General features: G+C 42.5%; 1 protein-coding gene across 13 annotated transcripts in view; it reads right to left on the minus strand.

Annotated features, from left to right (window-relative positions):
• Positions 1-2,478: 2,478 nt before the first annotated feature.
• BTRC (beta-transducin repeat containing E3 ubiquitin protein ligase) overlaps positions 2,479-24,214 on the minus strand; it is a 119,487-nt gene continuing 97,751 nt past the window's right edge. For 7 of the 13 annotated variants that reach the window (XM_079312431.1, XM_079312429.1, XM_079312437.1 and 4 more), the window contains 9 exons: positions 22,468-22,564; positions 21,459-21,596; positions 20,861-20,979; positions 18,313-18,562; positions 17,545-17,663; positions 13,325-13,435; positions 12,656-12,734; positions 9,248-9,441; positions 2,479-8,234 (listed from right to left, as the gene is read on the minus strand). In XM_079312431.1, the coding sequence (XP_079168557.1) occupies positions 9,280-9,441; positions 12,656-12,734; positions 13,325-13,435; positions 17,545-17,663; positions 18,313-18,562; positions 20,861-20,979; positions 21,459-21,596; positions 22,468-22,564 (1,075 nt within the window). In that variant the 3' untranslated portion in view covers positions 2,479-8,234; positions 9,248-9,279. Of the gene's footprint in view, positions 8,235-8,275; positions 9,442-12,655; positions 12,735-13,324; positions 13,436-17,544; positions 17,664-18,312; positions 18,563-20,860; positions 20,980-21,458; positions 21,597-22,467; positions 22,565-24,214 lie in introns of those variants that run through there. The other 6 variants (XM_079312433.1, XM_079312427.1, XM_079312436.1 and 3 more) reach the window with 2 other exon arrangements.

The raw sequence follows: 24,214 nt of genomic DNA on the forward strand, positions 1-24,214 counted from the left end.
CATGGAGTGATGGCATTTTCTGAGGAGGATGGAGAAGCAGCAGGGACACCTGAGGCTGCCACAGAGCTGACAGCTCCCCTGTGGGATGTCTGTCCTCTTTTTCAAGATGAGACAGACATCCTTTGGAAAGGATGTGGTCCCAGTGCTGGTTCTCAGGGTTTGCTTTAGGGTAAAGCAAAGTGGCTGGTACTGGCATGCACTTCTGGGCATGGACCAGCTGGCAAAGGGATCACACTGAGATCTCTGATGGCTGCAGCCCACTGCACGGGAGAGTGCAAACAGCAGCTTATTTTTCCTCTCTCATCTTCTCCTCCAGCAGCCCTTCTTGGGACAGAGTCATGGGCAGTGTGTATGTGCTGGCTGTGGAGCAACTTGAGCACTTGGAATTATCCAGAGCTCTCAAGACTAGGAGTGGCATCCTGGGCACTGACATGTGTTCCATTACACAGGAAGTTGTGCCACACACTGCCTTGGAGCACAAGGGGCCAGGACACTGCTGGAGCCAGGCACAGCCCTTACTCCAGGACAGACAGACAGCTCACCCACAGAAATCCATAGCAGCATCACAGCCTGTCTGCTCAGGGTCTTTTGTTTCCTTGGCCACACTGCCTGCTCTCCTGAGAGCTCATCATCCTCTTGAAACCACCAACTGCTAAACTCATCCTAAACAGTTATTCTAAGAATTACATTCTTTCTAGCCTAGCTAATCTAAACTGGCCAATTCTCCCTTTCTAAAAAGTACCTTACTATACTCTTGAAAGCATGTATATAAGACAACAATAAAAAACCACCAAACAAGAGATTTCATTTTAAAGCTGTAGGGTTATCAAATGCTGTTAATTTGAAGCTATGGCAAACATTACTTTCCTCCTTCATTTGAAGTGGAAATAAGGCACACATTTTTAAACAGAAAGGGTAATTAACCACTGAATCTATTTAAGATAAGCTGTTCATTCTTTTCCAGTGGAAATTTACAATTGAGATTGCTTTTCTTTCTCAAAGACTCTCTTTAGTACTTGAGTTTTTGGATTCGAGTCCAGATTTCCTAGGAGCAGTTTTCCAGCTCATGCCCTGCAGCTCCTGTCCTAGTCCTAGAAATCTGAAATAATCTCATTCTCATCTTTAAACATCAAGGAGAAAGACAAGGACTATCTTAGGAACGTTTAGAAATAAACCACAAGGAGAACCTGTTTCTCAGGGGCGTGGGCAGTATGTGTGTTGTTTGGGTACACAGACACTGGGACTGTGGGTATGCAAGGGGTCTCATTTGTGTGTGCTGGCACTCACAGGTTGTTAAAATCAAGCTGCATTCTGTGTTAGAGACCAATCCAAAACAATGGATAAAGCGAGTAACTGCAACTCCTCTTCCAAATCTATTATTGGATGAAGGAAATAGCAGAGAGGGAACAGAAGAAGTTAAAGTGGTGTAAATAGATATATATTTTACATATTAAATATGTATGTAAAATACATATTATATATATTTGCACACACATATACATATTAACACTGAAGCAGTGCCAAATAAAGCACAGGGCTGCTGGGAACCCTGTCACAAGGGGAGATGGAGATTAGAAGTGACAAGAATCCTGCTCCCAGCACTTCAGAAAAGCAGGAGCCTTCACAATCTCCAGCCCCCCACTGGCTCCCAAGAATGGAGCCAGCAGGGAGAGAGATGTCGGAGTGCAGGGGTTTGTTTGTTTTCTGACCACCCCTGGAGTCGGGATCTTAAAACTGTGGTAGCCTTTGTTTTAAAAGGGGCTGTTAAGTAAAATGGAAAGATGCAAGGCTGCTATCCAAGGAGCACTTTTAAGAGGAAGGTATTGTGAGGGCAAGGGTGCTTGTGTTCTGATCCGGGCGAGCAGCAAGCACAGCAGCACCCCCAGCCATGGAACTGCGTGCTGGTGCTGTGATATGTCAATTACTCACTCATTATTGAACAGCAGGATTCTGATTAGCTTATAAAACAAATTTGTGCTTCTCCTACCAGGATCTTGCAACAGTACCCAGAAAACACAAAGTCTTTATAGGTTTCCCCCCACACTTTTTTAATGGGCAGGATGCTCCAACTCTTCTCTGTCAGTCACATCCACTCTCTGGCTTACAGGGCAGACTCATCTGCCCCAGCCAGAGGCCATCAACTATGAATGGAGACAGTGTTAATTAAAAATGCTGTGGTTTTAGGAGTGTTTTTTTCTGACTGCCAGGGCAGTCTTTTGTGCTGCATTTGTCCACGGGCAGCAGCTCTGAGGTGGGACTGGCTACTGCAGACTCTGTGTCCTGTGAAGCTGCAGCCACCTCAGGCTTGGGGCAAAGCCATCCACCTTTCACAGCCAGCATTTCCAGGTGTTCATATTGCAGATGTTGTGTACAGTACATGTGTAGCTGAAGTGTGACTCACACACATGGGGCTCAAGGAAGATACAGGATTGGGGCTTTGACAGTGTCTTTCCCCCCCCAAAAGGAAAACAGGAGAGATTCACAGCTTAATCTTTGTATTTAAGTTATTTTCTGAACAGTTAAAAAAAAAAAACAAAACAAAACAAACCACACTGTTACCATGATCCTAGCTCAAGTGAACATTAGTACATTAACTACACATCACCGTAACATAATCACAAAATTCAAAGCACTCATTACTTAAGAATCCAGATAACAAATATAGCAGAGTAACAAACAGAAAACTCTGGAGAAACCATGTTCTTTCTCACCTCTCCCACTTCCACAGCCACCCCAGCCTGAGCAGGCTGGAATGATGCAGCACAGGCTGGCCTGGCAGGCATGCAGCTCTCCTAAATGCAGTGATGGAAAAGGATGGGAAGAAATGGGACAATACACTTTGCTGAGGTCCACACCATTGTTCTGCCATGCTGAAACTGGGACCAGGCTGAGCCCTGCAGTACCTCGCATGATAAAGACACAGTAGCCAAACCAAACTTTCACACTTAAAAACAGCTCCAGATTTTCACACTGAATTGCCCAAAAAGTTTCAGCCCACTGCTGTGCCTCCTGCACATAGAGTTTTGCACAGATGTAAACCAGTGTTCCAGTGCCAAGAGGTTAAAACACTTTGCCTGTAAAGACAAAAAACTGTTCGTTGTGCAGGTACGAGCACAGCAGCTCTGTGATCAAGACTTGTATTTCATGCTGATTTTCTGGCCACAGCTGCACTTGGCTCCTGCTTGAGCAGAAATCAAGGTATCTCTTAGGGTCATAAGCTATTAAAAAGGGGGAGTTATTTAGGAGTTGTCTATAGTATCTAAAGGCTTGCTGCAAATCCATGTACATCAGAATCCCTCTGATCTGGAGAGTATCATCTTAACTAAGGATCACTAGTGCTGCCGACTCCCATGGGTTATCTGCTGGACAAGGGATGTGGAAGCCCAGCAATTTTTGGGGACAAACCCAAAGTCATGGAAACAGTTTCCTGACCAGTCAAAAGATGATCCATTCTGCCAGCGTGCCAAGGCTCCCCCTGGGGATTTGCTTTGGGGATTTTGCCCAGTACTTTGGCTATACTTCATCTTTAAAAAAAATGGGGGAAGGGGGAAGCCAAATGCTCAGTCTCAGCAGGCAGCCATTTCTCTCAACCCACTACTGGGATTTTGAAGAAGGAACACACCCAAGGGACCTGCTGCTCCCATCTCTGAATTAAAAGCAGGGGCAGAAAGACTGTAACCCCCTCATGCCAATCAATCCAGTAGGCATTTTCCAGCAGGATACAGGAATTTCATATGGAAACCTCCTTTGAGGACACTTGCACTGGGTCACTTGCTGTTTCCCCCCTCCTTCTGGGAAGCTGCTACTTATCACTTTGGGGGGAACAGTAGGGCAAAGCTCAGCATGTCAAATGCATCATGCATGCCACTTGGAGACCCTGGCAAAGCTCATTCTGCTCCTGGCAAGTGTAGTTTAGACCATCCCTTTCTCCTCATGTCTCCACTGCATCCTAAAAGGTGCATCAGCTGACAAGTTAAACAGTCGGAGGCCTTATTTGATCACCTCCTGATGACTTATGATCATGGCAAACCTCCATTTTCCCAGCCAACTGCACAAGCTAAAAGATCTGTTTTCAGCACCCCCCCACTTCTGCAGAGATCCATCTCCATCTCTACATATCCCTAGTTTTCAACCACTCAGGTCATCTCCTCCTTTTCCTCCCACAGTTAAGAGCATGCCTGCAGTAGGAAGGCTAGACACTCCTTCTTGTTCCCTTCTCTAGCAAAGGAGAGCTGTTAGTATTTGTGATTTATTAAAGGGAAATACTGCCCTTTCCCAGTGAATTAAGGAATAATAAGCCACAAAAGGCAGATCTAAAATCATGTTAAAGGAAGCTAACAAAGTTAGGCAAGAGCCCAACCTAGAGATGTGCTTCCCATTGGAGCTGGGATGCCAAAAAACTCAGAACCAAGCCTGGAGCTCTGCTCAGACTGAGGAAGGGACATGTGGAAGGGGCAGATACACATACCTGGAAGTGGAGAAATGTGCATGATACTCTCCAGCTTTTTCAGTGTTCAAAAAAAAAAAAAGAAGAAAAAGAAAAAAGGAACCTTTGGAGCAGGAGGTGGGTAGATGGTGCATGGTGGTCCAAGTCAGCTTCCAGTTTAGAAACAAGTGTAAAGCATTTCAATGTTTCTCATGATCACAGACGTCTCAACTTGTCACCTGAATCCTTCCATTCCAACAGTGAATGTGTCTGTCCTTGAATGTTAACAGGGAGCAGAGGGAGCTGCTCCAGAGGAGACATCTGTAGAAGTTATCTCACTGCAAACTCCTTCATGCCATTTTCTATTTGCATATTTGAAAGCAAGCTGTGTTCCTCTGAGGATGAGAAGTATTTGCAGCCAAACTGTGCCCTATTGCAGAGGAGTCACATGCAGGAGATGGTGCGGCCACAACAGATTGTCCCACACCTCCAGTACTTTCCATCCCATAATCCAAAGTGGAAGGTAGCATGAGCTTTCTACTTGTGGGAGAAGTGACGATCTCTAAGCAGCAGAGGTATTTCATTTCAAAGCAATGTGCAACACTTAAAGCCCACAGACACTTCCAGCCCTTTTCTATCTCCTTTCAGCAGGCATGTTCTAGTTATTTGCATTATAAACTCTGCAGTTACTCCAATCTGGTTGTGGAATTTTCCACCCTGTTCATGCTGAAACCTCTCTTTCACATGCACTCTTGCACACTCACACACACATGCACACATATCCTAAGGGAAGGGAAGGAGTTTGAAAAAGCCACTTTCTTCTGACATTGGGAGATCTACTTACCAGATTACTCCTCCCTGGGTGCACAATAAACACCACCAAATGTCAGGCTGTGGCAGTTTCAAGTTCAAGTTAGATCAGTTAACTTCAGTTTCCTTCTCAGCTATCAGAAAATTTGTACAACTTGGGGAGTGGGGTAGGAATCCTCACCCTTATGCAGTCCTGTTTGAAGTACCTACACACAGTCCCTTCCTGAGGGTGACACACCTTTCTTAACACGTGCCAAAAAATGGATTCCAACAGTTGCTTGCTAAATGTACCTTAAAGAGCTCTATACAGCAAAGTACAAAGTATGGTACCACTTGAATACCCAACAGAATAGCAGCATAGAGCAGCAGGGCTATGACAACCAAGGACAAGTTGCAGTGGTGGTGTCTCGTGTTTGGCCAGCCAGTCTGCCAGTTCTCCCAAATTCTCTCAGCCAGCAACAATACAACACATCCTTGTAGTGTTTGCCACAAAGATGTAATTAAAATATTAGGAAGTTCTGCAGCCTTCAGCAGCTGGAGTAACAGATCATTTCTTTTTACAGTAACAGAAATGGAAAAGACAGAGGATGACCAAACTGAGGAAAATAATTATTAAATCCTCACCCAAGTTCATATAAACCCCTACTGATATGCAGCCATGCTGCAGACCTTGTAATATCTGAATTTAGAAGGATAGTTCTAAAGTAAGTATTAAGACTCAGAACTTGAATTAAACAAAGTTTGGGATGTGAACTTTGATTCTCTGCTCCCTTGCCACTTTGGCTTTCGGACTGCAGTATTCATGATATGATTCTGCCTGAAAGAGCTGCCTGAAAGCCAAAACAGCCTTCCTGAACTTAAAAAGTAGTGCCAAAATTAGCTGTGGATAAACATTGTGACTCAGAACTTATTTTTGACTCTGCAGTGGTAAGTCACTCTGTCACTGTTACCTGAACAGAGCTGTTAACCTGTTTGACTCTTCTGCAGTAATAGTTCAGAGAAGAACGTCATCACATGCTCTGAGATCTCGACACTGCTGCCCACATGCTTCAGGAAATGCACTAGGTACTCCCCAGGAACCAGCTTTGCTCTTCTCCCTAACTTCATTGCCTTCTTGTCTGTCTTAACTGTCACCTAAATTATTCAAGCCCTCTGCACTATTCTTTGGGAACTCTTGGACCAGCTCCTTACTAGATTTCCCTGGTGGAAAAAGCACATCCCAAGCAATTAGAAACAATGCAACAGCTTCCCCAGCAAAGTGAAGTTGATGAGAAAAGCTTATTAAAAAATCCCATCTGCCAAGTTCAGAGGGTGTTAACAAAGCCAGTTTAAACCCCTCAAGCCCAGAGACAAAGGACCTTGATTTCCTACTGTGGGATTGGAACAACTCCCCACTAAAGCAGTGGAGATTTTTCCAGACCTATAGCAGAAGATCTGGGCCTAAACCTGAAATGGCCAGGGGCTGATTTACAGAGTCATTTTTAATTTAAATGCAGGCCAGCTGCAATTCATTCCAGCTCTGTGAAGAGAGCTGTTTACCCCCAGACCTCTGTCTAGTTCAGACACATGCAGAATTGTTTCTCATGTACCTACTCTTCAGGGCTATTTCTGTCTTCTAAACAATGACAATTTGCAGAAGTCTCAGCCAGAAAGCAAAGACCAATCTCAGCTATCAGCAAAAGGACTAATCAGCCTGTGTCCCCAAACTGCAATGCAGTACATAGGTTAGAGAAGCGGATCAAAAACTCCTCAATCCCTTCTAGCAATGCCAGTCCCAGAAATGCTGCAAAATTGGCCTGGAGTCACTGCTAAATGCAATGATTGTCCTCATGGCCACACTCATTTTGCTCAATCACCATCTGCAGGGTATGCATTTGCTCATTCAAGTGAGGCAAAGACTGTCATGGCCAGAATGTTTGTGTAGTGTGTCCACTCTAGGATGGCTCTTGAGAGCTCCACAAAGTCTTTAACAGCTCCCTCTTCTAATAGCCAGCTACAGCCTCTCTGAGGGGAGAAAGAATGGAAAGATAGGAGCAATGTCCAGCTTTCCTTCTTAGCCCAGCCTCAAACTTTTTCCAATTTACAGAATGATTCGTAAGCCATCAGCAACATACTGTCTTCAGGGAGAACAGCAGTAGAAAGGTGTACAGACAATCCCTTTGCTAGTGAAAATACTGTCCTGGGCCAACAGTTCACCTAGGGTGGGGGTGGACAGGATCTCAGCCCCAGTCCATCATGCTTGGGACTTTGGCAGGAGAGAGTTTAACTTTTCATTGACTAGCATTCCCCAGCCAAGCAGATGTTAAGGGGAGACTACAATACACATCCAGCTTCCAAAGGGTTAGCATAGCAGGCAGGAGAGGAAAGAGATGGATTTGGCTCATAATAGTCAAATTTCAAGGGTCCTCTCTCCATAAAAAGTAAGTCTGCAGTCAGAACAGCCAAAAGCCACAGGGAAGCTGGGGTTGGGGGGATGATGGTCTGGCTGTTTTAAGTGTTTCTGCTGCTCTTCAGAGCTGAATGCTTTTTCAAAGGCCTAGCAATGGATATTGATTTTAGCCTGAGAGCAGCAGCCTCCTCCCCACCCACCCTCCCACCCACCCTGAAGTGACTCTCAGCAGGATGCACTGTGGCTCTAAGTCTTCTGCTTAACAGCAAAGCAACACATTCTGGCAACATCTTAAATATATTCATAGGACATCGGTGACTGGGCTTGGAGGGGAACCAAATGGTTAAAGGGAAGAGTGAACATGAAGAGGGGAATGAGGGAAAACAGGGATGGGAAGGTTTAAAAATGTTAACTGTTCATGAAAGATAAAAGTCATCTTCTGATATAGCAGCACTTTAGCAGTCAGCCGCGCTGAGTAGACCTGTCTGAGATCAACCGCATGCCAACTTTGTTCCAGAAACAAGTCTGAGAGCCTCTCTCTTCAGCAAGTATTGGTTACGTGGATAGTTCTTTTGTCCTGGCATTTAAATACTGCAGCTTAAATGAGTCCTGGGGAAAAAACAAAAACAGAACAAAACAAACAAACCCCATTCATACTAAGCCTTTTAATGATTTAAAATAACATCTGATTGACCAGAGTGTTTGAGAAATCATGATCTGACAGGTCCAGAGCATCACTGTACAGTTACCAAACAGGATACAGGATGTGGCCCATGACAGAGCATTTTCATGGCAAAATATCACTGTGGACATCCCTTTGCAGAAGCCTGTCAGCTCTTCTGCCATTCTTTGCTCTTATACTGCTATTAACAGTAATTGTGCATGTACCCACCCACACAGGCAATCATGTTATCCCACTTCACTCATATGCATTAAATTCACTCTACAACTGACCCAAACATATGAAACATTTTGTCCTCCCCACACTGTGCTGGCCAAGACAAAAGGAGATGAGCAAACCAACCAGGCTCTGGTATGAATAATTTAACATCCATGCTATGTGAGAGAGAACAAGAGCAGGGTCCTATCAATAAATTATTTTGCACATTGATGCATCTTGATTTAATTTGCCTGTGCTTGTGCCTCAGTGTCTCCTCCCCTAGCCAAACTGTAATCTTGAATCAGCTTGCTGCAGAGTGAGGAGAATGGTCATCACTTCAGAGGGAGGTTCTTGGCAAAACCCTCCTGCCTGGTGACAACTGCCCAGGGTCAGGCCATCTGCATCTTCTTGTTAGGCAGCAGCTGCTCTACTCGCTCTGCAGAAACCCTTCTTCCTTCTGGATAGAAGTATAACTGATTTAATTATTGATGATGATGGACAAGGAGGAGGAGTTCTTCAGGGGGAGTCACAGGCACCACATGTCACAAATCCTACAATAAAGTCCCTCTCTAAGGTACCAGAACTATTCCTGTCCTTTTACAGGACACTGTAATTACTGTATAACCAAGATGACAAATACTGATGGACCCAGCCAGTTATTCAAGCAGCAGGCTCACACTACATCCAGTGTCACCTTTGAACCTCACCTTATTTTGTAAAGTAGTTTTATTCTTTTTTTTACCTGTGCGAGTGTGAGGTACAGTGTAGTGTTATTTATCTGGAGATGTAGGTGTATGTTCTGGACGGGGAACGAGTGGATTCTGCCTGGGCAGCTGGGTCATTCAGAAAATCCCAGATGAGGATGGTGTCATCATGTGAGCTGCTGACAATCTGGAACTCATCAAACTGAAGACGAAAGACTCTTCCAGAATGCTCCTGAAATTCCAGTGAGAGACACAGCATGTTACTTTGCAAACTAACTGGCACCTGGGATGGAGTGGGAAAGATGAACTTGGGCTTGATTTTAGTGTTACATTAATTTGTCAGTAAACTCCACATGACACACTGTGCATCACCATCACAGAGCATAAATTAAACCCTCTCTCAAGGAAAAGGATTTGCCATATCTGAGTACTTGACTTGCAGGAAGTTTATATTACAGTTGTCCCACTACTCCTTAAATCCCAATATTAGACACAATACTGTGTAGAAGAAACAAAACTCCCTCCCCACATAATTCCATGTGGTGATGCTGACTCTTCCTTATTCCATGGCAAAACTCCTTCCTTAAATTTCAGCATTTCCAGGTACAGCAGGTTACATGGTAAGAGACAGAACTTGCATTCAAGACTTGGCATCATTGCCACTGCTGAAGAGGGAACAGCTTAAAACTGGAGGACACTAAGGAGCCTGCTGTAAAGTCCAGTGACACAGCAGTAATTCCTTCTAAGCAGTTCTAAAAATATGATCTAGAAAGGGCATTCCTTACAGGCAGCTTGCATTCTGCTCTGAGGCTGAGTGGAAATGGCAGGATGATTTGGCAAGAGTTCAGACCATAATTAACAGGAGGCAATGGCAAGATCCTGGATATCACAGAGCAGATCCACTCTGCTTTCCCTCGTGTGTTGCCTATTTTCTCTTGGTGCTCACAACACTTCCAAAGCAGTTGCCTCCTACTTGGTCATCAGGGAACAGAAACTGAGCAGGGATGGTGAGCCCTATCTCTTCCATGAGCACACCTTTCTCTTTAGTGCTCACACATCGTAAGGGGCTTCTGAGGGTCAGGGAAAAGTATATCTTAAAATAATTTAATACTGAAACTACAGGTTTATCAAACATTTAGGCAAAAGAGAATTGCTAGTTACTAAAGGGGAAGTCTTTGTCTTATAGAACAAGACTACAGAAATAAAGCTCAGTTTAGAGAGAACAGCTGCTTTAAAGTTAATTTCTGAATCTTTAAATCAAAATTATCTAAAAATAAATGCACATATAAGCCAGATTCTAAGAGATTTTTTTTTTAATTTTTATCAATGGAACCTTTTTGATCTTCTAAACTGTAACATCAGTTTGTGTTATAAGCACCTTATGAGCTTCTGTCCTCCCACCTATTCTTAAGGGAAGTGTTTTTCCAGGTTTTATGTTGTAGCAGTAAAGAAGTTCTTTGAAAAAGTATCATTACAACAGTCAGATCCAGATTACTTACAGAGATGGGGAAAGGAGGGAGGGAGTGAGAGGGAGAGACAGAGAGAGAGAGAGAGAGAGAGAGAGAGAGAGAAAGAGACTTTCAAAAGTTCTGTTCAAAACTCTCTTTTTGATCCCAGTAACTGTGTGCTAAGTAAGGCTGCCCTACCTGGACTGTTTACTGTTTATGTCATAAGGAAAGCTGAACTGTGAGTTTATTCTGTTCATGGAAAGTCTCTGTCAAATTCATGTGGCCACTGTTCCAGCTAACGGAAGACAAAACTGGAAGGGACCTGGCATGCAGCGAACATTTGTTATCTGTGCACTTTCCTCCTACTGTTTGAAAATTGAACACAAGCAGCAGGAGACTCATGATGTTCATTGTGCAGCCAGGTTTAATTTTGGAGGACGAGGAAAGAGGAAAAAAACACCAAAGCATGGGTAAGCGGGTTTAAGGACACCCTGTTGTCATAAAAGTCCTAAAAGCACCACAACAGCTTCCTCTGCTCCCCACCCTGCTTTTGGCCTCCTCCATTGCTATCAAACAGGGATTTATGAGTATCCATGTGTTGAGATTCCTACAGTGTTTCCATCCCACCGCTTCTGATTTATAATATAATTAGCTGGGGCACTTTGGCTGTCCACTGCTGGAAAATGCAGAGGAATCACACCAGTTAAATTAAATCTACAGGTTACTAGGCACACATTTGTCTCAGACTGGAGAAGAAACTCTACTAATACCAAGCTTAAGTCTTAGACTCCCAGGATATGAGCTCATGGGCAGACTTGTTCCATAGCTTGGAACTGTGTGACCAATGACAAAAGGTTTTTCTGGATTTCAGCCATGAAACTATTTGCACTTCTATTTGGCTAACAAGAAGGTTTTTCAACACAGCACCTGCGGGCATCCAAAGCTCTCATGGACTCTAATCCTGCAGCTGATGGTCCAAATACATGATTGGAATAGGCTTAATGATCTTACTACCTGTCAGCTGAGTCCCAGTAACCTCACAGCCTGCACGAAATGTGATGTAAAGTACTTCAGTGAAATCTAAAACAGGGGCAATTCAGGTGGTTGATGAGTGTGTAGAAGGTCAGCCAGCACAGCTCAGCTGGTGAGAAGTAGCCACACTTTTAGAGAATCACACAGCCTTGGTACGATCCTGTTTAAAGCACAAACTACAGTCACATGCCACAGCAGGAAAAGGTCTAATATACTGCCCAAACACTTTCAACCTAAGAAATAAAAACATATAGTACTTATTTTTCAGTGAGATTTTGGTACTGGTTGAAATCTTGCTTTATACCCAGCAACAGTGCTGCTTTTTTGGGTTGAATGTGGTGGAGAAACACTTATAGGAACCAATCCAAGGCCTTGGCTGTCCCAGCATTTTTCTCACAACTTTCCCACATTATTGTAAGAGCCTTGTTAAATGTGATTGTGAATGCTGTTAGCACTCACATAATGACATTTTAACCACACCATCATTGACCTGCACTAGAAATCAGTGGACAGCATGAAAAGAGTAGTTGCTGTTTAAGCATAAAAAGCAATTTCACTGTCTGTTTCATTCCTTACCTGCTTTTTCTTTAAACATCCAAAAGGCAGTTAAAAGCAATCCCAAGAGTGTTTTTGTTCCTATTTCTCAAATTTGGAATGTAGTACTTTCAAGAAATTTTATGCCAACAATTCAGAGAACTTACTATTACATCATCAGGTACACACAGATTAATGTAAACCCACTAGCATACGGATTCCAAGCATGAATTTAAAAATGGATTCAGTTATTAACTTCAAATCACAGAACAGAACTGTTGAAAAGTCCACAGTAGAGTGAAAAGCCCAGAGATTCTAACTCTTAATGCTTGCAATTAATAGCTTGCAAAATTAAGAGAAGTTGGACACCCAAAAAAGCCAGACCCCTAGAAATAATTTCAAGATCTTGCAGACTGGGGCTAAAGCTCTTACCACAAGGGTTCGCAAGCAGAGGGTCCCTGCTGGAGCACGGGGATCCAAAGCAGCCACAAGATCCCACACTTTAATTTTCCTAGTGGTGAAAAAATAGACAAACAACATGGCTCTGTTAAAGAGAAAAGAGCAAATACTCACAGAAAAAAACCAAAACTGTTAGTACAACTCAGCAGAACATTACAGCAATCCTTCTGCTCCTGAGACCTGGTTCTTGTATTTCCCTTTGTAATGCTTACAGAACTTAATGGGAGGTTAAAATATGCTGTCAATAAAGTAAAACACATAAAAAGCAGGTGGTAATAACTAATAGAAACACGTGGGAGTGCAGACAACTAGTCTGTAATGGCAAATGGTCCTGCAGACAACCACAGATGGTTAAGATCGTTCTTACAAGTGGTTGAGCTGGAAGAAGTTTCAGGTTGAGTCAGTCAGATATTCTTACAAGCACAAGAACTGGACCACACACATCAAATCATATGGACTTATTTCAAAAGAATGAAAGCTATGCTCTGTAGCATGGTCCTCATTTAGCAGCCATGAACAGGTCCTCTCAGTATATACTGACAGACAGAGAGGCTGATATTTATACAGAAGATGCACAAAGTGGGATGGGAGACACTGAGACAGACAGAAGATGCAAAGCATTGACTGCACTGATAACCTCACCCATCATATGCCCCACTGACTATCCTCTTGTTATCAAAGCGTATGCATCTCACCAACTCTTCATGGCCTTCCAGCACTCGTAAACATGCCCCACACTCAATATCCCACAGCCTGGAAAAGAGTACAAACAAGCATTAAGAACTTAGCATTGCAATGAAACATTTGATATTTGCTTGTAGTTAATGGCAACTTGGAAATAAAGACTGTGATGGAACAACAAAGAAGAAACAAATTACCCTCATTGCTCCTTTTCCCACAGTTAAATGGTACATGATTTTCCACATGACCCTATGATGTAACAGTAACACATGGCAGATGAGTCACAAACCAGTTGTATTTAGTATCTACTGCTCTAGTAACACAGTGTATCTCCCAGTTATTTTCACAGTGAGCCTCCCTTTACCTTAATAAGGATCATTGTTCATGAAAGTGTTGTGCCTTGGTTTTAAGATACTAAGAGAGGGACACTTAACAATCCCCTTGGCAGCTTGTTTCAATTGGCATGATCACCTTCACAGGGCATGAGCCCCTTTCTGTTCCCCTACATGCCCACTTCTGATTGAAGACTACCATCAGACAAATTAGGTTATCAATATGGTGGTGAGAGGTACAAGAATTAACAAGACCTTTTCCATTGCCATTTCTACTGGTATGTTTAATCTGTAATGCAGGCACCTTACACATAGGCTAAAATGTTTATTATTTTGTGTTTATTATTATTAAGTATTTATTATTTTGAAATATATTTTTTTCTTGCTCTCAAATAACTCCTGTTGCTCTATATGAACTGTTTCTAATAATACACTATTTTTAAAAAGTTCTAGCACCCAAACCAATATAGAGTAAGAGGCCCAGAAACACATTATTCTTTCAACTGTTAGTATCCCAGAGTTTCGACTTTTGTGATGGATTTTCAGAATGAAGAATAAATTAAAATACATAATTTTACACTTGCACACTACCTTGAAAAATAGTTAAATGCTTCAAACAGCTATGAAGTAAGTGTATTTGCTCTCCATACTTTTGCCAGCTCTTTGACATGACTCCCAACTACCATGGTTAAAGAAAGATTATTTTCCTACAAGAACTGTAGCTCTTTGACATGTATTGTCTAGACATGTTCCATCTTTGGCTGAGACATGCTCTGCAGTCTTGTAATAGCAATATCTGCTCTGACTCCCTGACACACAGGAGAAAGAAAGCAGTCACAAATGTTCTCAAGTGCTTATTCAGTAAATGCTCTGACTGGCATGAACTTCACAGCAGCGAGAAATATGAGGGGGTTTGTGAAATTTCTCTGGGTGACACATCTTGAAGCAGAACAGCTGCTAGGAGGTCAGGTCACTTTTGCTTGAGAGACAAAGAAAGAGATAAACCATCCCCACATATTTTAATCCTGAGGTTCCCCAGGGAATAATCCAGAACCAGTTGATATGTGCCCAAGGCTGGTGGATAATGATTGCAGCTGTCCTGCCACAACAAGTTGCTCTCACTTTGGACAACACAGAAATGAACAGAATGCTTTTGTAGAACTTCAAGAGGTTATGTCCATGCACATGTTTGAAAACAATAAGGAGCACAAAGTGATTCTTCAATCTCTGAAGTTGATCTTTCAGGAATCTGTGAAGGGCCCAACAGTTTTCAACTGAGTACAGCACACCAGTCAAGGTCAGAGCAAGCAACTCCATGGCAAAGGTCAGCCAAGGGCACTCTGGCTGGTCAGAGAGCATTATGTCTCTCAAGGACTGTAAATAGGACAGACAATGCCAGAGATTAATTGGTGCAGAAAGGTTTGAAGAGCAATCTTGTGCCAGGAACTTCTGTGCCATGTGTTTCCATTCCTTGCCATTGATCCTGAAATTGCTAGCAGCTCTGGGAGACTGCATCACACTAACTCAGGCCTGTATTTTCAGTTCCCAGTCTGAGATTTTACCTGAATCTGAATGGGATTACAAGAGGTGACCATGTCCCGTGTGTCACATGGCAAATGGGCTTTCATGTACAAAGGGGACAAGTGCTCTTAAGAGTACGGTCTCTCAGCAGATTTGGTGCCAAAGATCTTTCTCAAATTTGGAAAGTTTTTCTAACTTCTACTTCTTTAAATATTCAAAAGGGTACAAGAACTAAGCTTAAGGCTTGAGAATGAGCAAAAAAAAATCACTACAATGTGCATGCAGTCAAAACCACTACCACTGCTCCTTCTTATAACTTTGGGAGAACTTCTGGAAGTAGAGGGAGGTCTGCAATTATCTCAGCCTTTAATTCACTTGAAAGCAGAGCAGGGAGATGTACAGAAGTCAGATGAGTCTGAATCCCCACCTTTAAAGAGAATGCTCTTTATGTGTGCATACACTAGAAATAAAAGACCAACCACTCATTAAAAACCTAACCCAAGATGATATAGTCTAATTTTATTTTCTTGCCCTAAATTCCCTAGTTCCTTCTTTTCTACACCATGTTTGTCTATAGCAATTAAGAACTTTGGCCCTAGAAGCTAGGGACCAGTTTCTGCTAGATGGAAATTAGCACAATGATAATGATTTCTGTGTACTTGTGTCCTCTTACACGGGTGAAATTTCTGGCCTAAATCAAAACCTAAATAATTTTTCTACATGGAGTCTCCCTACAGAACTACTAATAAGTCACTTAACATGTCCTTAATGTTTGCAGTTGCAAAACCAGAAATCACAAAGTCATCTTCTGGAAAAAATTTTCCCTGCAACTGAGGAATAGTGGACTTTCAAGCTCTGTATCAGCCTCTACTGAGGTCCAGCACACAACATCTGGTAGTGGATTAAAATCAAACCTACACAGCACCAAGCCATCCACAAAGATGACTTAGAAATCTTTTTCTTAATCATCCTTCCACTGACTTGTGCCCTCTGCTAATGGTTGGGCATTAGGTAAAATGCTAAACTGTCTTTCAGCTTTGGGTAAATCTTTTGCCTTGCTTACATTGCTTCTAAACTTGACTTCCATTAAGATTCACTGTTGACATTCCTGAAATTCTAGCACAATTTATCTGTCAAGTAGGGATTTTGTCCAATGCAAGCATAAAAGTAACTGTATTCCTGTTTAGCATTATCACTATCATGACATTTATTTTTATTAGCATTGCATATTTTAGATCCTTCCTGAACTTCTGTAGTATTTAACTCTTTCTTGCTTTATTTCTGAGGCCAAGTTTCATAGTACAACTGCAGAAGTTCTCACCAAGTGGTGCTGCTCTTACACAATGCCTGCAATACCTCTTCCCTTGATTAAGAGATGGAAGTTTTAGCTCTCCTGGTCATGATCTCAGACAGCCCTGCACTAAAATCTGAACAGTGACCTGGTGATGTCAACCAAAGGTCACTGTTTTCCTACAGAATGAAGTGCAGGGGGAGGTAGCATGTTGCAAACCAAGTCCACAGGCAAACAATAGCATAGACCATTCTCACTGAGGAAAAATTATTACTGTCATGTGAAATGAATGTTCCTACTTACACTGTCCTGCTTCCAAGTTTAATCAAAAACCAGACAATTACTTTAAAAAAATGACAAAGGGAAAAAGGGAGGATGCTGTTACTTCCATTTCCATGACAGAGGCATTTTTCTATATCACATAAACTAATATTCAAGCTTGTTCCATACATCCTGAAATTAGTGGGACATCCCTCTGCCAGCAGCTGCATGATGTAGGGAGAAATTCTGGCTTGTGATACCAGAAAGAGTTAAATCTCAGATTGCAACCAGGGCAGCTGGAGAAGTGCAAAAGGCAGCAAACTGAACTTCATCCTCTAACCCAGCTGTTCCAAACTTAACCAGGTGCCAAGTACCACAAGAAGAGTTTGGCAAGAGCCCAGGAGGATTTCTACCGAGGATTAAATGCCTCTTACTGCAAATCTGACCCCTTTAACTAGACACATAGTCCAATTAAAATATCACAAGAGGACACCATAGAAAGTGGTACTTGCCAGCTCTTTCATACACCAGAACTGTCAGAGCAATGCAACTTGTTGATGAGTATAGGACTCTTGAGATGTAGAGGATGAAAGACAACACAGTAAAACAGGCTTCTAATATCTTTTCCAGTAGTTCCCAATGTTCTACACCAAAGAAAGCATATTTCAAAGTTGACAAGGGTACAGAGCACTTCAGTTGCCTAAGCTCTGCATGTCCCAGGGCACCAGAGGCAGTGTGCTTGCACAGAACCCTGTGATGGGGAGTTTGTCTCTCACCTGATGGTATTATCTGAAGAGCCGCTCACTACTAGCCTGTCTCTGTACTGCAGACATGCAATGCCTCGTTTGTGGCCATTTAAGGTGCGCACAAATTCGCAGGTACTAGTGTTCCATACCTGTGACAGGAAGGGGGGGAGGGAACCACACAGAGACAAAATTATTACGAAGAGACTAACAAAAGATGGTGCCTGTATGATATATAGATGCATCCAGAGTGCTCTTAATGAAGATGATATCAAGACTGGGAAAATCACCCCTCTGATGACCTGTGATTGTAGTCTGCAACCAACAGCAGGTTGGGTCACTGCACACAGAAAATTTTTGCCACACAGTATCAAATTATCTTCCAGATTTAGCATTCTTGGGCTATGATTTAGTTTGAACGTGATATAGATTCTCCTAAGATTTAATGCTGCACACTGGGATCGTAGCAGTAACACTTAAGTGTCTCCTATCCACTCACCTTCACTTTTGTCCCCATGCTGCCTTTTAACAACTGTTTAAATGACTAAACAGGTTAAGGAAGTAGTCAAGACAAAAAAGAACACAGAAAAAGTATGTTCTTTTTCAACTGCATCTGTACCTGGAACTGATTTGCCCTAAGCTGTGTAAATGAGTTGTGCCAGCTCAACAGAGGAGGGACAAGTGCAAATGAGCAAGAGGAAGAACCCTGCTTCTAAAGGGGGCCATCTTCCCTGTCTGGTCACTGTTCTTTGTTAATAAATACCCCAGTGCTGCAAATAACAAGCCTGTGAAACACCTCACCTTTATAGTTCTGTCACCTGATGCCGACACAATGTACTTGTCGTCGAAGTCCACCACGTTGACGGCAGCTCGGTGGCCCACGAGCACCCTCCTGAGGGTGATGTCCGTGGGGGAGGCCATGTCCCAGACGGCGATGGAGCGGTCCTTGGAGCACGTCACCATCATGCCGTTGTTGAAGCGCAGGTGCAGCACGGCCTCGCAGTGGTGGATCAGCGTGTTCAGCATCTCGCCTGCGTTCACGTCCCACACTCTGCACGCCCGCATTTCAAACCAGAGAGAACAGGGTTAAAAACCTGCACTGTGAATTGTCTGCAGAGCCAGAGAGGGATAGCGAGAGGTAATTGACCCTCCAGTGATATTAGAGAAGCAAACACCACAAGTTATATCTACATCTATTAAATAGTTCATTAAAAAATGTATTAGATAAACCTGTTGGTTATGTGTACATTGAGACAGTCCAGCAGCCAAAAACCCCGCAATGCAGTTAACACCATAAAAATAATGCACCTAGGAAAAAAAGTATTCTTTAATTAAGGGAATTTAATGCTGAGGAAAGGCAGAAGACTGATGGCCTTAAAAACTGGTGTCTCCTGGTTGTGCCAGCCTATTATACATTTAATTTCTAGTCAATGTGGGGAAGTAAGTTCCCTGACAGGCTTCATTTTTGACCTCTCTCACAGGACTATCAGCTCACGTAGTAATTTGTACAGAAGCAGAAGACAATTATTTTCAAACAAATACAAGTAATTGCCACAAGTTGCACCATGATTTGCATTTACCCTGCGGTGCATCTGGTACACAGCTACATTCCAGGAATGTGCTGAATACCCAAATTAAGACATAGCATTTATGTCAATTTAATGTTATTGGAACCAACTGTTTCAACTGAAAGATAATTTAAGATGCAAGTTAGATAAAGCTTCATACAGAACTTCTAGTACTTGAAATGAAGATTTTAAGCCTTAAAAACATTTCTTTTGGACTGTTCTGTTGGCAAACTTCTTTTGCCCTCCATAAAGAGATTTCTTTTGGTGCTATTACCTGTATCCCAGACACACTATATGAAAGCAGAAAATGGCTGTATCATCAGGCACATCAGACCCTGCAGAAGCTAAAACTTCCTGCTGCCAATAAGGCAAGCAGTAAGAAAAGGCAAGATGTGAGAAAGACTTCTAATGCCTTACTTTCTAACTAAAGTGCATCATCTTATAAACTCTAAATGAGAAAGAAAACCACATTCCAATTAGAAAATGCAAAGGAGAAAAAACTAAAGACCTGAGCCATTAACATACAAACAGTTTGCAGACAGGGTTGCCAAACTGAACAGGAGCTGGAGACCCACTGACTTCTTTGGACAAGTGCATCCCTGAGATCTCAGAAGCATTAAGAGCCCATCTGTACTGTCTATTGGATGAAGCCTCTCTTCCTGAGGAGACCCAAGGATAAAAGTGATGCATCCTATGTGCCTCTGGGGTCTGCACAAACATTTATAGATACAGTGGGAGACAAAGCATTCCTGGGCAAGTAGCCAGTCTGCAATTTGGCCTGCCTGGCCTGATATGGAAAATGACAGTGCTTGTTACAGAAATCAGCCTCTCCTTTTGTGATCTGTTTAGCCCAGTGCAGTTCCTCCATCGCCTCCAGGCATGTTGCTGAAATTCTGGATTCGTATGAATGACAGGACCCCAAAACTAGCAGAACTGCAAGACTGCATGCATCACATGCCAGGAATTCAATTTAATAGTTATTGGCTTAATAGTAGTAGTTTACACAACACAGAGGAGCTTGCAGCTAAGGAATGCATGCTAATAGCTCCAGGAAAGGCCACCAATGCAGCTCTGCTAACTTCACTGCACGAGCACTGCTTGCACTCTGACAAGGAGGGAGTATATAACAACATGGAAAAGTCAGATCTGCCCCTCACATCCAAGTTCATATTGCAATTCATTAACTCATATGCATCTCTATTTACACTACAGGTCTTACACTCTTTGGTATCCTCTAATATGACTAGTGGACTTCACAAATGCACAACATGCACCACAAGTGCTACCTTGAGGTATCCAGCCTTTTACTAGAGACTTGAAGGAAAGCAAGGTTAGAAAGATTGAATGAAAAGAAAGATCATGCTGAAATTTAATTTCAAGTCATAGGATATCTAGTAATACATATTTTGTTAAAATTAAATGACAATGGATTACTAAACCTTCAAACTTGCTTTGAAAACTTCAACTCTTAAAAAGTCATTCTCAAAGAGAATTTGTAACATTCTCAAGGAATGTCAAAACATGCAAAACCTTGGTGAAATGCCAGATGGCTTTCCTAAGTCATCTTGACCTTGACTGACCTTGGCTTAGACTCTCATTTCTCCTTGACAGCAATTTGCATGGACATCTGATAAACAAGGACAGTAAAATGCTGAACAAATATGCTGAACTACTTCATGGAGCTGCTTGAACAGCACACATTTAGAAAGAGATCATTTCAGCAGCTTGCAAAGCTAAAATCTTAAGAGGCAAACAGAAAGGTGCAAATCATGAGCACACACCTGACTGTTGAGTCTGAAGATCCAGTAATGATCACCCGTTCATCGTACTGGAGGCACAGGACAGAACCCGTGTGTCCGGTGAGAATTCGCTTGCATTCCAATGTATTCTTATCCCAGATCTAAGACAGCAAATATTCAAAACTGGACAGTTCAGTAAGGTTTTAATCTTTCAGAGATTACTGGTTTGACTAGACTGTTTTTCACTACAGCACATCTTCCATAGCACACTTAGAACACCTTAGAACATCCACAGAGTCTTCTACAGGCTCTTCGGTGCAATACATTGACATCTTTCATATTACTGCCTTTACTATGAATATTGGTTTTACCCTTCTCATTAGGGTACAGGGCCCAGTAATTACATAGCCTGTAATTACTGCTGGACAGAAACTCTGCTGGTGAAGCCTGTCTATCTGAAAACAGGGTCCCTCTAGCCAGATAAGAGGCGTAGCTGCTGTGCAGGTGGGAGATGGGGGAAGGGCAAGGAGAAGGCTAGGTTACTAACAAGAGACTGGGTAGGTGTCACTGAAATTAGGACATGATTATTTATGGCATAGGCACTCCAAGCCATTAGCATGTCATGATGGAGCACTCTCACCTTAATAGTATTGTCTCGTAGGCCGCTCACTATCTTCTGATCATCATACTGTAAACAATAAACCCCTTTGCTCGTCTCACTCCGGCAGTGGATCCTCTGTAAACTGTGCCTTCCACACCGCCAGTTCGACTCTATTGTCTTGAGGAGACACAGGAGACAAATGAGATGTAGGGAAAAAAGCACCATGGAACTATCTCCCCTTTTTTTGTTTGGTTGAGAAGGCAGCAGACACTTTTCTTTATGCTTTTTCCTGCAGTCAGGCCCATACAATGACATAACTGCTTTCTAAAATACATGTAATAAAACCAATTTAACAGACAAACGCTTGGAAAACATATTGTGGCTGAACTGGTCTGTGCTGTTGGGAATGGTGAGGAAGAAGTAACCTAAAAGCCTTTTTCTGTCTCTAACCTTTAGCCCCCTGTGACTCAACAGCTAAATAACTGAAGAGAAAGTCTCAGCTGAGCTCTAAGCGCTTGTTACTTGTCACAACAGCGCCCGAGCAGTGCTTCTGCTGTTAGGAAACAACCAGAACAAGCCATTTTGCTCACACTAAATGCAAGGCAAACATGTTCAGCTGCTTCCTGTTTCCCTGAGTCTTAGGATTGCAGACTTTAGAAGAGCACTTTCTCCCTGCCTCAGTTCTTGATATCTTTCTGTAACAGCCTATTAGGTCTCGTTGCACCAGAAGGAGAAAGTACTGTAGAACAGAGAAAACCAAGATGTTACAGTGCTGCTGTGATATCTGATGTGCAAAGTGGGGAGACTTCACCTGCAAACAGCTCACTGAATAACCTGATTTATCCTGTGTCTAAAGGAGCAGCAGGATCTTTTACAACTACCCCAAATCTACAAACTCCAGACAAACACAGACATGTGAGATTTAATAAAATATTACACTGCCATGGAATATCCCCAGAATTTCGCATCATTAATAAATCAGGAACATTTGAAGAAAGCAAAACTAAAAAAACAACTGGTAAAACACCACCTGGCAGTTGTTTCTTACCTCTATGTCCTGTATAATTTTGGGGTAAAGTGCTCTGTAGAAGGAGTTAGGTGGTGCAGTTCCATCAGGAGGTTTATTTTTAAATAGATATTGCCCCCTGGAAGACAGAGAACACTTCAATTGAACACAAATCACGCTTCAGGATTTTGGAGAAAGTTCTCCTGGCAGTTTATAAATGGTAACTACTGCTGACAGATTCATGGTCAAACTCAATTTACTAAGATGGAATGGTTCCTTGTTTGCCCTGCAATATCAGTGTTGCATTTTAACACTGAAATATCCAAGAAAAATCTGTGTCGGGGAAGAGAAATAAATTCTCTATTATGGACATGGGCCCATTCAGCTCAGTAAGGGTTGACAATGGTTCATGCCTGCAATAGTCACTCACATTATCAAAGGTCACCTTTAAAATACAGCACACAAAGAAAGCAAAAGAAGCCAAGGAACCCTGAAATTCACTACACATTCAAGGCTAGCTTTTATCTGCATTAGCAGTAACAGTATCAGTTTGGGTACATGGACATTTTACTGCTACTACTCTGTTTTGGTAAGCAACACCTCATCTGTGGTGCCTCTCTCATCTCAACACTAATTTGGAATACTCATATCCCAAGCTAGAGTTTTGTTACCAAAAAAATCTGTAAACGGCAATCACTGCCTGCTGTGTAAAAAACTTTAATTCCTCATCCTGAAGTTAAGAAGCCACCAAACACGGTGTGGAAGCTAGTAAACCCCACCATGGGCGTACTAACTGCTGCTCTGCCTGGCAACATGCCTCACAAAATGGAGAGAGGCACAAATGCCTCTGAGTGTAATCCTGGCATCAGAGGCACAGAGTTTACACCAGGCCAGCTCTCCACTCCTCCCTCCCTTGCTCCATTACAGCATAATTAATTGTTCAACTCTTCCTTGTGCTTTTCCTTCCTGTCCTTTCCACACAGTATATCTCAAAACTAATTTCAGTGACTGTACATTAGCTGCTCTGATGCATTTGATCTAGAGAGATCACAACAACAAACCAAAATCTTTGGGTTGTAAGTGAGTACCAAACTCTAGGAGTGGACAAACAAAATGACAAATGCTCAGGAATAGAACTTTTGATACTTCTTTAAATCAAGTATTCTAAGTATAACTCAAGAGAAAGGTGCTTTCACATTTGGACAGAGGAATCACCTGTTTCTTTAAATACAATGACCAGCAGACATGCATATGGGAACCAACACATGAAGATGGCACACATGGATGCAGACAAACTACTAACTAGACAGACACCTGTTTACTATGACCCAGTCTGGAACTGCATTCATGAAAATTAATATTATTGGCCAAGGAAGATGAAAACCTCCTTAGAGATACACAGAATACCTCAGAGACATCCTGGGAGACTTGGGACAGGTCTACAAAAACCTGTGTACAAGCCTATGTACCTAAAAAGCTTTTTATTCTTTCTAACTTTATTAGCTAAGTCTGGTTGCTACCTGTAAGTTGTGCCCTGCTGCATGTAGTCAGTTGTTTACAGTTCAGCTGAAGGATTGCTTGGAATTTCCATGGCATCCCAGTAGTTGTTGTGCTGTGGCTCTGGGATAAAAGGAACCATTGTTTGCAGGTTTTGATGACCAGCCAATTCAATCAGATGGACACAAGCGTGCCCAGATTCTGGGCTTCTGATTTATATTTCTCTAAATCTGTGTAACCCTTACTGCTCCCTGACAATCTGCCAGTGAAGGCTGCCATGCTGCAGAATGGG

Source organism: Erithacus rubecula, assembly GCF_903797595.1.
Source record: "Erithacus rubecula genome assembly, chromosome: 9".
NCBI lineage: Eukaryota > Metazoa > Chordata > Aves > Passeriformes > Muscicapidae > Erithacus > Erithacus rubecula.